The following is a 12,882-nucleotide window of genomic DNA, read 5'->3' on the forward strand; positions in this document are numbered from 1 at the left end:
GGAAAAACACAAAAGTCTTTACTCAAAATATTAATAAAAAATAAAAAAAACGGAATATCTCCAACGAGGAAACATCACGTAAAAGAGAAAACCCTCCAACACACACGGTAACACAAAACAATCACGGACAAAACAGAAAGGGAGACGAGAGGTTAAATAAGGAACATAGTAAGGGAATAGAAATCAGGTGTGCGTAATCAAGACAAAACTAAAAGGAAACATGGATCGGTGAGAGGACTAGAAAGCCGGTGACGTTGACCGCCGAACGCCGCCCGAACAAGGAGAGGAGCCGAACCTCAGCCGAAGTCGTGACAACCGTGTTCAAGTATGCAAGATGAAAAAAGGAAAAAAGCAGAACACAATCACATCGGCATCAGGCCAACCATAGATAATTGTCCCTTATATTGTCAGTGTCCACACGCCTTGGCAGTTGGCACTGAACACTAACTCAGTCAGTAATCAAATTGGACTAGGTTGTGGACACAGGATTACGGACGAGAGCAGGAATAGAAATCGTTCGACATTGCAGTAAATATATGGCCACTCTACTTTGATTCACACCCTTGGCCACGTCACACGTCGGCGATTGTTAACATTTAGCTAATGACAGTAAAAGAGAGGAACATCATTAGTTTTTGACATGAAGTGTTACTAATAGATAAAAGTCCCTGTCTACACCCGTGGGCCAGGCAATTATCGTTGACATTAAGTGATAGGAATGTGATATAAACATTATGACCTTATCCTTGGGGAAAGAACACCCCTATCCACTTCTATGATACAAACATTATGACCTTATCCTTGGGGAAAGAACACCCCTATCCACTTCTATGATACAAACATTATGACCTTATCCTTGGGGAAAGAACACCCCTATCCACTTCTATGATACAAACATTCTGACATTATCCTTCTGAATAAGTCCCTATCCACTTCCATTGGCCAGGCCCATCCACTCATAGAGACATGATTCATGGGACACAGCCCTCTGCTCTTTCTCACACCCACCCTGTCCACTAAACAGCTGGACCAAAGTACTGAAGGGAGGATGGAGGGAGAGAGGGAGGATGAGAGGTCTGGCTGGACCAGAGTCTTAAAGGGAGCGGAAGGGTGGGTCTGGGATTTATCCCAATCTGTCCCATGGCCAGAAGGGAAAGCCAGATACTTCCTCGTGGCCTTTGTAGCCTCTGCTGCCACACCCTGTTCCGAGGAAACACCCTCAACTCCACGGTTACGGCCAGCCGCCTGTTCGCCCTCCATCACCCAGCAGCTGGCTGGCAGCCACCTCACTAACTCCCCTCCCCCCCATCCTCTGTCACAGGACCGACTGACCCACCACTGTTACCACAGTAACAGACACAAACAAGACCCAACAGACACCCGACAACCGGCCGGCGCGGGAACTCTCTCTGTCTCTGCCTCTCTCTCCTCTCCTTTCCTCTCCTCTCCCTCTCTCCTCTCCCTCTCTCTCTCTCTCTCCTCTCCCCCCTCTCTCTCCTCTCCCTCTCTCCCTTGCTCTCACCCTCTCCTCTTGAACAAAGACCTTCAGTGTCACTCTCCACTAAGCCATACCACAGACAGCTAGGCATGCCCAACTGGTCACATAGAGGAGGGGGGAAGGAGGGGGGAGGAGAGAGAAGGAGGGGTGGGGGAGGAGGGGTGATCAGTAACAACATCTGTGAAACGGTGCATTTCTCTCCCATCCCTTCTCTTATCCCTAATCTTCCCCTAACTGGTAACCACAATGAAAATAGAAGCTGAATATACAAATTCCATGCACATGCTCACTCAGATAAAATATACAAATTTACTTCAGTTGTGGTTGGAATATTTTAACATACTTCTCTCCGTGCCAACCACGTCAAAACAACTCGTAACGTTCCACAGAATGACAGAAGACCCAATTGTTTTTTTCCAAATCATTTTGGATGAATGGGGGAAAACAGGGTCTGTACTTTTCGAAGCAGAATGTTGCGTTCTCTCTCTCTCTCTCTCTCTCTCTCTCTCTCTCTCCCTCTTCATGGCAATAAGCTTTCAACACAGGGAGGACAGACTGCTAACTGCCATCACCGTAGTCATGTAACCCTTCTCATTTTTTTATACTTTGGAAGTGAAACCTGCAGTGTGCTTGTGCTCTAAAGTCAGAAACGGTGTCCCAAATGGCACCCTATACCCTACTTAGTGCACTACGTTTGACGAGAGCCCTATGGGCCCAAGTCAAAAAATAGTGCACTATAAAGAGAGGGTGCCGTTTTTGTAGTCTGGAGTCAGATTAGTTCATGTGGTGAGTCTGGTCTGTGCACAATGACTCAGGATGCAAGTCAGAGTAATAACAAGAAACTGCTGTCTCAACGTGAATCAGTAGTTGTCTAATAAGCAAAGGTGTGATACATGATGGAAAGATAGTAAGAAAACCTTCAATGGGGAAAGCTAGAATAATGAGGGTCTTGACACTTACCCTACTCATAGTCAAATCTTACCCAAGAGGTCAGGACTACTGCTACTTCTCTGTTCTACCTGATCATTCATTGTACCCACCTGGTTTCCCAGGTCCAAATCAGTCCCTGATTAGAGGTGACGAATGGAAAAAGCAGTGGAACTGGCTTCAAGGCCCAGATTTGAGTTCGAGGGCTGTAGCCCCTACTTATGTTGGATAATATGAAGAAATGCGTAGTGCAGAGTGGAGATCTCATATGAGGCGTTCCTATTGTCTGCAGAATGAGGTATGGGACAACACACATCTGTTTGGGTCAATTGATAAGACGCCTACTGCTTTAGGACTCCCAAGCTATGGCATTGTACTAGTGAGAGGGCATCAGGCTCAGAACTGTTGAATAAGAAAGAGCAACTCTACAACTCGGCAAGATTACAAGCGCAGGCAGGCGGAGACTCAGAGGCTTCAACTTTACTGTTTTATGGCAGGATATTTCTCCAGTTTCCATCAGTAAAACACAATACTATTGGAAAGGGCGAATTCTTTAAGACGTTATCAGACGCACTCCGAGTCACTGAGTCATGGAATTCATTTAAAAGAAGTGGACTCGGCCAATTCTAAAAGCTCTGTAACACACACACACACGCAGGCATGCACGCCTGACGGATGCACGTACCCACGCAAATACCCCTTTGCCCAGCACGTTTCAACTCAACATCGGTGTGTACGCGTCTCTCTATAAGATTGTTTTTTTTTATTTCAAAGTGCCCTTGACGTTTTTACCGGGATTTTTTTTGTCTATTATTTGAATTGTTTTAACATGGTTCATGTGTTGCTCAGAGTTTCCAGGCTCTCTAGCGCATCTGGTAACTGAAGTGCTACTGTGATCTCGCGGTATAAAGTAGATGCAAAGCAACCATAGGCTTTTTCACTTTCTTAAGCCAATTCCCGAAGTGGAGAAATGAAGACTCATTACAGTACTGACTTCCCCCATTTTTATTTCTACTTTTTCCACTTCACAGACAGACATATTTGCACTTTGGGCACCATAATTGAGTCATTATGTATAATTTTGTCCGTTTGTCCAAGGATTGGCTGGGAGGGCAGAAATATATACCGAATGATCATTTTCCCTCTGTACAGTATGAAATTGCAGTGACAGCTTATGGAACAGATACATTGAACGATTGCAATACCAGGTGTTAGCAGCTACCATGTTCACTTGGACTTAATAATGGTCTGTAGGAGGAATAATAATTCTCTCTCCAGCTGGACTAAACTGCACATGAACGCTCTTGCGTGAGAGTTGCTAAGTCCCATGTTTCTCACTCCGAGAACAAAACACTGACTACACCACCTCCGGAACCCATTCGGAACACGCTACACAATAAAGAATTGAGTGTGTAACTCCAGAACGTGCCAAATATGGACTCTTGTCTTGAGGAATGGCAACTCAGGGAGTGCTTTTTGTAAACCATGAAGCATGAACCAGTCCCCTCTTTAACGTATCAATTGTGTAAAGAGGCTGACTGTCTTCAACAGAGATCCATAATCATTCACTGTGCATCCTACAGGCCCGTGTTGGAAGGATGTGTGTGTGTGTGTGTGTGCATGTGTGCGTGCGTGCGTGTGTGTGTGCGTGCGCTAGCAATTCAGGGATGGATGAGCAATGGCGGTTACAGTCAAATCTGGACCTGGTTTCCACAATTGAATATGCATGGCAGCTTCAGATATTCCCACCCCTCTCATCCCTCCTTTCCCTCCATCCTCCCATCCCTCTCTCTTGCTTCCTTCCTATCCCTCCGTCCAGTGACAGGGCAGACCTTGGGAGGATTATGGCTGCTGGATGCATCTGGAAGGTGTGCAACACACTTCAGCAGACGTGTATAAATAGGACCTGTTGCAATTTGCTCATAAGGATGAAGTATAAAGGGGAGGTCTCAGCTGCCATAAGCACTCTGCCAGGCAGCCAGCATCACTCTTTAACTTCTCCACACTCTGAATCATTCATCAGATGGTCCAGGGAGAAAGGCTCTGGCCCCAGGTAGCAGCGGTATGATGATGAGCCTGGTTGGCTGTAAGACTTCCTGTCCTCACCAGACTAAAGCCTGGCTGACACAAGCGATACAAGTTACACTCCAGACTGGGGGTCGAATAGGATTTGTTTTATTCGAAATGCTTTAGCTGCGGTTGATTTTGATTTTGCCTGACACAATAGACTCAACAGATTAATCCCAAGGGGTAAACCCTGTCCGCTTGCCACTCACGCACGCTCAATCAAACACTCAAAATATTTGAAAGAGAACAAATACCCTTTGAACCCAGGCCTGCTTCATTCTTGCTCCCATCCTCCAGTGGGTTTTAATGAGGACCTCCGTATTAGTGAGCAATTAAACCTGGGACTAGCAAATGAACATAATCACAATTAAACACATTCACATCCCTCTCTACTGTGCAATGAATGGCATTATGTTGTAAAGTAGGAATGTAACTACTTGTTCTGGACCAGATGCCCAAACCTCACATACTGTACAGTTTAGACCATGTGGACAGACACCTGGACCTCCCCTGCTTTGAGTGGAGCTGGGGGGGAGTCCACTGCCCTGAGGGGAGCTGGGGGGAGTCCACTGCCCTGAGGGGAGCTGGGGGGAGTCCACTGCCCTGAGGGGAGCTGGGGAGTCCACTGCCCTGAGCTGGGGGAACTGCCCTGGGAGCTGGGGAGTCCACTGCCCTGAGGGGAGCTGGGGGAGTCCACTGCCCTGAGTGGAGCTGGGGAGTCCACTGCCCTGAGGGGAGCTGGGGGTAGTCCACTGCCCTGAGTGGAGCTGGGGGAGTCCACTGCCCTGAGGGAGCTGGGGAGTCCACTGCCCTGAGGGAGCTGGGGGAGTACACTGCCCTGGGGGAGCTGGGGGAGTCCACTGCCCTGAGTGGAGCTGGGGGAGTCCACTGCCCTGGGGGAGTCCACTGCCCTGGGGGAGCTGGGGAGTCCACTGCCCTGAGTGGAGCTGGGGAGTCCACTGCCCTGAGGGGAGCTGGGGGTAGTCCACTGCCCTGAGTGGAGCTGGGGGGAGTCCACTGCCCTGAGTGGAGCTGGGGGGAGTCCACTGCCCTGGGGGGAGCTGGGGGGAGTCCACTGCCCTGAGGGGAGCTTGGGGGAGTCCTTCACACAAGGAGCTAGGTCTTGGCCTGGGTACATCTTGAGGGACTGCTACCTGAGTTACTGTGTGTGTGTGTGTGTGTGTGTGTGTGTGTGTTTTTTACTTAAAGGCATTATGAATGTAAATCATCAGAACCAGCCCACGCATACTAAAGAAGTCAGTAAACCTTACAAACAATAGCAGGCAGTAGCACACAGTAAACAGAATTACTGTTCATACCATCACACAGGAGGTTGGTGGCACCTTAATTGGGGAGGACATGCTTGTGGTAATGGCTGGAGTGGAATATGCGGGATGGAATTAAATACATCAAACACATGGTTTCCAGGTGTTCAATACCATTCCTTTTGCTCCGTTCCGGCCACTATTATGAGCCGTCCTCCCCTCAGCGGCCTCCTCTGCCCCACTACACATGCATAACTTGCCCATAGCATCCAAGCCTTTGTTGACAGACAGAAGCTGATTCCTGGGGTAATGGAAGTAATGTTGTGTGTGTGTGTGTTGTGACATTCACACAACAAAAATCCCACACAACCAGAGCAGAATAAGGTCCAAATAGATCCTAATGGTATGTAATATGAAGAAGCAGGTTTGACCTGATTGTTCATAGGTTTATGAAGAGTTGATCTCAGCTCAGACTACAGGGTGGGGTTGGTCAAAGGTTATCATGAGTTACATGGTCTGTTCTGTTGTATTGCCTGTGTGTGTATGTGTACCTTGTCTCCACACACGGTGTGGGCAGGACACGAGCAACTATTAATAAGTAATCACTCTAACCCCTGATTGTTTTCCATTCATACCCAGTTGTGTGTTTATGTGTGAAGGTGTGCGCACGCACACGTCTCTGTGTGTTCCTTGAAATATTTGACTCTGCCCAGCCTAGCATGCAATAGTTTACTTTAAAACTAATGACAGATGATCTCATGACACAGCGTAGCGAACCACCGTGACATGTGTTTATTGTAAGGAGAGATCACCTTGGTAATATACGAGGACGTAACACACTTGCAGTTTGCAAAAAGGCACATGAAAAACTGTGGCCTGATGAGACAAAAATGTAACTCTTTGGCTTGAATGCAAAGCGCTATCACCAGGCACAGCTCATCACCCGTCTAACACCATCCCTACCGTGAAGCATGGAGGTGGCAGCAACATGTTATGGGGAGGCTTTTCAGTGGCAGGGACTGGGAGACTGGTAAGGATAGAGGGAACAATGGAGCCAAAATACAGGCAAATCCCTGAAGAGAACCTGCTTCAGAATGCAAACGACCTTAGACTGGGGTGAAGATTTACATTCCAACAGGACAATGACCCTAACCACATAGCCAAAACAACGCTGGAATTGCTTCAGAACAAGATTGTGAAAGTCATTGATTGGCACAGCCAAAGCCCAGACGTGTATCCCATTGAAAATCTGTGAAAAGACAAAGATAGCCGTTCACCACTCCCCATCTAACTTAACAGTGCTTGAGAAAATCTGCAAGGAAGACTGGGAGAAAATCCCCAAATCCAGATGTGCAAAGCTGATACAGACATACCCAAGACGAATCAAAGCTGTTATCGCCGCCAAAGGTCCTTCTACAAAGTACTGACTCTGCGGTGTGAATACTTATGTAAATGGCATTATGTATTTCATCTTCAATACATTTCTAAAAACATGTTTTCACTTTGTCATTATGGGGTATTGTGTGCAGATGGAAGAAAAAAATACATATTTAATTAATTTTGAATTGAGGCTGTAACACAACAACTTGGCATAAATAAATCAAGGGGTATTTATTCTGAAGGCACTGTAAATGTAAAGATGTACAGTATATTTATATGCTCTGGGACAACCCCCCCACACACACAAACCACAGGAGATCAGATCAACAGTATATATAGAAAGTTTAATTAAGGGATTAAGAAGACGGAAGCAGCAGGACTGAAGTGCAGCCATTTTATTTCTCTACAAACAGTGACTCCTGAAGTGTTTTAATCAAGCCTTACTACACAAAACAGTTCATAACAGATCATTATAATCAAATCATCACAACAGTCCTATTTTTATATATATATATATAATACTAAAGCACATTCTAACATAATGCTTTGTCTGCAGTGTTTCAGTTACTATGTGTTCGTCCCAAAATGGCATCCTATTCCCTACATAGTGCAATACTTTTGACGGGAGCCCTGTTCAAAATTAGTGCACTCAACAGGGAACAGGGTGCCATTTCAGATGCACCTGTGTTTCTATTGGCTACCTCCTACTAAGGTATAATACTTCAGTTAGCTCATAGAAATCTCAGGTAGAAATACATCAAGGGTTTCTTACTACAGTAATATTCTGACCATATCGAATTGTACAGCTTACCGATGGTCATCACTCTATATCCTACAAGTTCATGTTGCCCCAGCTTCTTTTCCTTCCTTCATTCATTTGTCCCATAGCCGTAGTACAATGCACTTTCTTTATGCAATTTTACTGGTATAGTCTTCTTATTCTTAACAAATGAATAAACACATCCTGTTTATTTCAAACCCAATTTAAAATGATTTCCATGTCTGGAACCCAATGCAGTACTGTGCATAAACAATCTACTGTACCATGTCAACCCAGTAACAGGACCCTCAAAATAGCCTGGTTCCAGATGTGTATGTGCTGTGTGGATACTATGGTATCCATTGACGTGCAATGACCATAGGCAAAACAGTACAAACAGATCATGAACCTGGCTACCCTTACTGACCCACAACCCTAAAATACCATCTTTTAAAATGATCCAGACTCTTTCTGGAACTTAAACCCCAGATACTTTTTTTTATATCATCCATTTGATCAGGAATGTAGTCGGGCGGCCAAAACGGTAGAAATCTAGGTCTTAACCCATAAATCTAGCAGGAGGGATTTAAAGTGGTGCTCCTGTCCTGAAACAGCACCACCTGCACCTGCCGCCAGACTACTCCCTCTCTCCCAGGTACACCTGCATGCCTGTCAGTATGTTACCATGACAACGCAACACCTCCCCTAAAAACACCATGTATCACTACTCTGAGGAAATAGATTTGTTATGTTACAGACAGGGATCATATGACATATTTCACCTGGTCTCGTCTCTAAACTCCCCCTCAAAGGCCGCGTTAGGGGTGCTTAAAATTAAATAAAAGGGAAATAAAAAAATGTTTTATTGCAGTTATTAAAGTAACATTGTATATGGGGTTATAATGTGCTTATATCCACGCTCGTAAATATACATAAACATGACATAAACTAATCATGAACTCATAAAAGGTGAAGAACTTATGTTTCAGTGGGGAGAGAGAATGGTAGCTCCATACAGTAATATGAAGAACCCACTCAGGGTTAAATTGTGTTCCATAAATTATATTTTCTTTTTGAAGCGTAAATAAAATATAATTTAATAAAGTGTTTGGGAAGAGTCAAGCTACACTATATATACAAAAGTATGTGGACACGCCTTCAAATGAGTGGATGTGGCTATTTCAGCCACACCCATTGCTGACCGGTGTATACAATCGAGCACACAGCCATGCACTCTCCATAGACAAATATTGGAGACCTCAGTGACTTTCAACATGGCATCGAACTAATTCGCAAAAATCTTAACACAAAAAAAATACCAGCACATGGGGAAAAAAATCAACTAATATGACAAACATAACATTTTGTTCCATGCAAAGCTTTAGAGATTGTTTATTTGTTAAAGATTTGAAAAAGCACCTGCCGATATTATGGCACTTGTGATTTATAAGAACCGATCACAGGATGCCACCTTTCCTACAAGTCAAATCGTCACATTTCCGCCCTGCTAGAGCTGCCCCAGGCAACTGTAAGTGCTGTCATTGTAAAGTGGAAACGTTGAGGAGCAACAAGCGGTAGGTCACACAAGTTCACAGAACAGGACCGCCGAAAGCTGAAGCGTGTAAAAATAGTCTGTCCTCATTTTCAACACTCACTACTGAGTTCCAAACTGCCTCTGGAAGCAACGTCAGCACAATAACTGTTCGTCAGGAGCTTCATGAAATGGGTTTCCGTCGCAGAGCAGCTGCACACAAGCCTAAGATCACCATGTGCAATGCCAAGCATCAGCTGGAGTGGTGTAAAGCTCGCCGCCATTGGGCTCTGGAGCAGTGGAAATGCGTTTTCTGGAGTGATGAATCGTGCTTAACCATCTTGCAGTCCCAACGGACGAATGCCAGGAGAAAGCTACCTGCCCCAATGTTTTTGATGATTCGGGCTAGGCCCCTTAGTTTCAGTGAAGGGAAATCTTAACGCTACAGCATACTATAACATTCATTGGATACGATTCTGTGCTTCCAACATTGAGGCAACAGTTTGGGGAAGGCCCTTGCCTGTTTCAGCATGACAATGCCCCCGTGCACAAAGCGAGGTCCGTACAGAAATGGTTTGTCGAGGTCGGTGTAAAAGAACGCCTTCCCAGAAGAGTGGGGGCTGCTGTGGCAGCAAAGGAGGGACCAACTCCATATTAATGCCCATGATTTTGTAATCGACGAACAGGTGTCCACATACTTTTGGTCAGTGTATATGTATATTAGTGTATGTATATTAGTGTATATTAGAGGATTAGAGGACTGCAGTGCTAGATGGGCTGGGCCAGGTGGTGAAATATTTGGGGTCAGGGGTTAAATGGGAGGAGCTGGAAGAGAGGCCTTGGGTCTCTCAGGGCTGCTTATAGAAGGAGCTATAGGGGCTAAAGCCTAGTGTTAATAATACTGTGTTGGATTGTGGTATTAGTATTGGAGAGCTTAGGTTGAGGCTGGGGACGGGACAGACCGCAGTAGCTCAGGGCTGGGCCTCTGTGCTGACCTCCTTCTCATAGATGTAGCTGCCAACACCTCCAGTGTTCACTCCTGGAGACACAAGAACACCACAGACAAACAGGCATCAGTATCAAATGCTGAAAATGTGTTACAGTATAACAAATCACTTATTTTATTTTGGTGGTTTTGAATCACTTTTATGTAGGAAGTGCAATATAAGCAGTTTCTTTTAACAGCTATAACACCCAGCATAGGCTATTGTTAAAGTATAGCTAATATTTATGGACAACAGCACCACCTAGTGGTTGAGTAAATACAAGCACCTACCTTTGGGTCCAAAGAGACAAGCATAGCATGGCTTGTGGCAGTATGGCTGGCCATTATGCTGTTATAACACAAAAGACACTGTATGAAAATGTGCAATCATACCATGTATTCATTCAGAACATGATTATGACGCATTTATGCCATTCAGGTGCATTCAAGAAAACGGCTTGAGCAAGGTGCTGTGTAGACTCCCTAATCTTGATAACATAATGAGCAGTTATTTAGGATCCAAGATGATTCATAGTTCAGTGATTCTGTGTTGTGCCTTGCTCAGACGGATTCCCTTGAACATTGATTGTTTTTTTGCAGCTGGCCCCTTCCTGTTTAAATTTCCTGCCTCTTTCACACCCCTCCTCATCCCTTTCTCCCTCCCCTCATCTCTCCTACCTCTGCGTGGCTGCCGGCGGCCAGGGTCTTGCTGCACCTCTCACAGCGGAGACACGGCCGATGCCAGTCCTTTCCCAGGGACGTCACCTTCTCAGCTGCCATACACACACACAATAACTTAGAAATCAATGACCTCAGCGGCAGGTGTGTCGGAAATGCTCAAATGTCATTCAAAAGGAAAAGACACACAGGAGGACACGTCACCATGGCAACTGCACGACAGGTCCAGTTGTAATCTAACACCCAACAGTTTATTCTGAGCCTGGTAGTGTGCTATGGCTACTTACCAAAGTAGACCTTCTTGCTGCACCTGGGACACAGGTTGGCCTCACCAGAGAAGGTGGTGATGCTGGAAGCTGTAAAGAAACAGAAGAGTCAGAAAGCAGAAAGAGAGTTCACCAGCAGATAGCTGCACACACACACACACACACACACACACACACACACACACACACACACATAGCCTCTGGTCTGCAACTGTGGGAAAACGCAGTGTGAACAGCTTGAGAAAGTCCACTGGGACCATCCCTGGTGTGAGCCTGGCCTGTATAGTAGGTCTCATCACTGAGTCAGCAGGAAGACCAAGTCTACTTCCCCTTAATATCAAACTCAGATCTGTAGGCAGCTACTTTCACTATTTCACAACTTTTTCCATGTCTTCAGTTACATATGTGGACACATGCACATGCATGTGCGAAAGAACGTGCACACACACACACTAGCATGTACCTTTGACAGGTGCCCTGGGTGCAAACACTTTCTTCTCCTCAGCAGGCTTGGGGGGGGCGTTCAAGTCAGTAGAGGCTAGGTTATTGCTGACGGGGGCTTCATACACATAGGACCCTGCTCCGCCAATGTTCACACCTTCAGTGGTCATAGGGTAGAGAGAAGTCAGAGTTTAGATTTAGACCAGTTTGGACACACCTACTAATTCAAGGGTTTTTCTTTATTTTGTACTATTTTCTAAATGGTAAAATAATAGTGAAGACATCAAAACTATGAAAAAAATACAGATAGAATCATGTCGTAACCAAAAAAAGTGATAAACAAATCAAAATACTATTTATATTTGAGGTTCTTCAAAGTAGCCACCCTTTGCCTTGATGACAGCTTTACACACGCTTGGCATTCTCTCAACCAGCTTCATGAGGTAGTCATTTACAGCCAGCAATTACAGCCTTGCAGACCTTTGGCATTTTAGTTGTCAATTTGTGGAGGTAATCTGAAGAGATTTCACCCCATGCTTCCTGAAGCACCTCCCACAAGTTGGATTGGCTTGATAGGCACTTCTTAGGTACCATAAAGGTCAGGCTGCTCCCACAATAGGGTTGAGATCGGGTGACTGCTGGCCACTCCATTATAGACAGAATACTAGCTGACTGCTTCTTCCCTAAATAGTTATTGCATAGTTTGGAGCTGTGCTTTGGGTCATTGTCCTGTTGTAGGTGGAAATTGGTTCCAATTAAGTGCCTTCCACAGGGTATGGTATGGTGTTGCAAAATGGAGTGATAGCCTTCCTTCTTCAAGATCCCTTTTACCCTGTACAATTGCCTCCACCATGCTTGACATTTGGCGTCAAGCACTCTTCCAGCTTCTTTTCATTTTTTCTGCGTCTCACGAATGTTCTTCTTTGTGATCCGAACACCTGAAACTTAGATTTGTCTGTCCATAACACATTTTTCCAATCTTCCTCTGTCCAGTGTCTGTGTTCTTTTGCCCATCTTAATCTTTTCATTTTATTGGCCAGTCTGAGATATGGCTTTTTCTTTGCAACTGCCTAGACGGTCAGCA

The 12,882-nt window shown here is 45.3% G+C and overlaps 1 protein-coding gene across 1 annotated transcript in view; it reads right to left on the minus strand.

The window, feature by feature from the left end:
* Positions 1–7,462: 7,462 nt before the first annotated feature.
* The window catches only part of crip2 (cysteine-rich protein 2), a 50,414-nt gene continuing 44,994 nt past the window's right edge, over positions 7,463–12,882 (minus strand). The window contains exons 4-8 of the mRNA XM_029687650.2: positions 11,821–11,955; positions 11,379–11,447; positions 11,092–11,186; positions 10,705–10,762; positions 7,463–10,467 (exon numbers count right to left, since the gene is read on the minus strand). Of these exons, the coding sequence (XP_029543510.1) occupies positions 10,400–10,467; positions 10,705–10,762; positions 11,092–11,186; positions 11,379–11,447; positions 11,821–11,955 (425 nt within the window). The 3' untranslated portion in view covers positions 7,463–10,399. The remainder of the gene's footprint in view (positions 10,468–10,704; positions 10,763–11,091; positions 11,187–11,378; positions 11,448–11,820; positions 11,956–12,882) is intronic.

The sequence above is a fragment of the Oncorhynchus nerka genome, linkage group LG18, assembly GCF_034236695.1.
Source record: "Oncorhynchus nerka isolate Pitt River linkage group LG18, Oner_Uvic_2.0, whole genome shotgun sequence".
NCBI classification, from domain to species: domain Eukaryota; kingdom Metazoa; phylum Chordata; class Actinopteri; order Salmoniformes; family Salmonidae; genus Oncorhynchus; species Oncorhynchus nerka.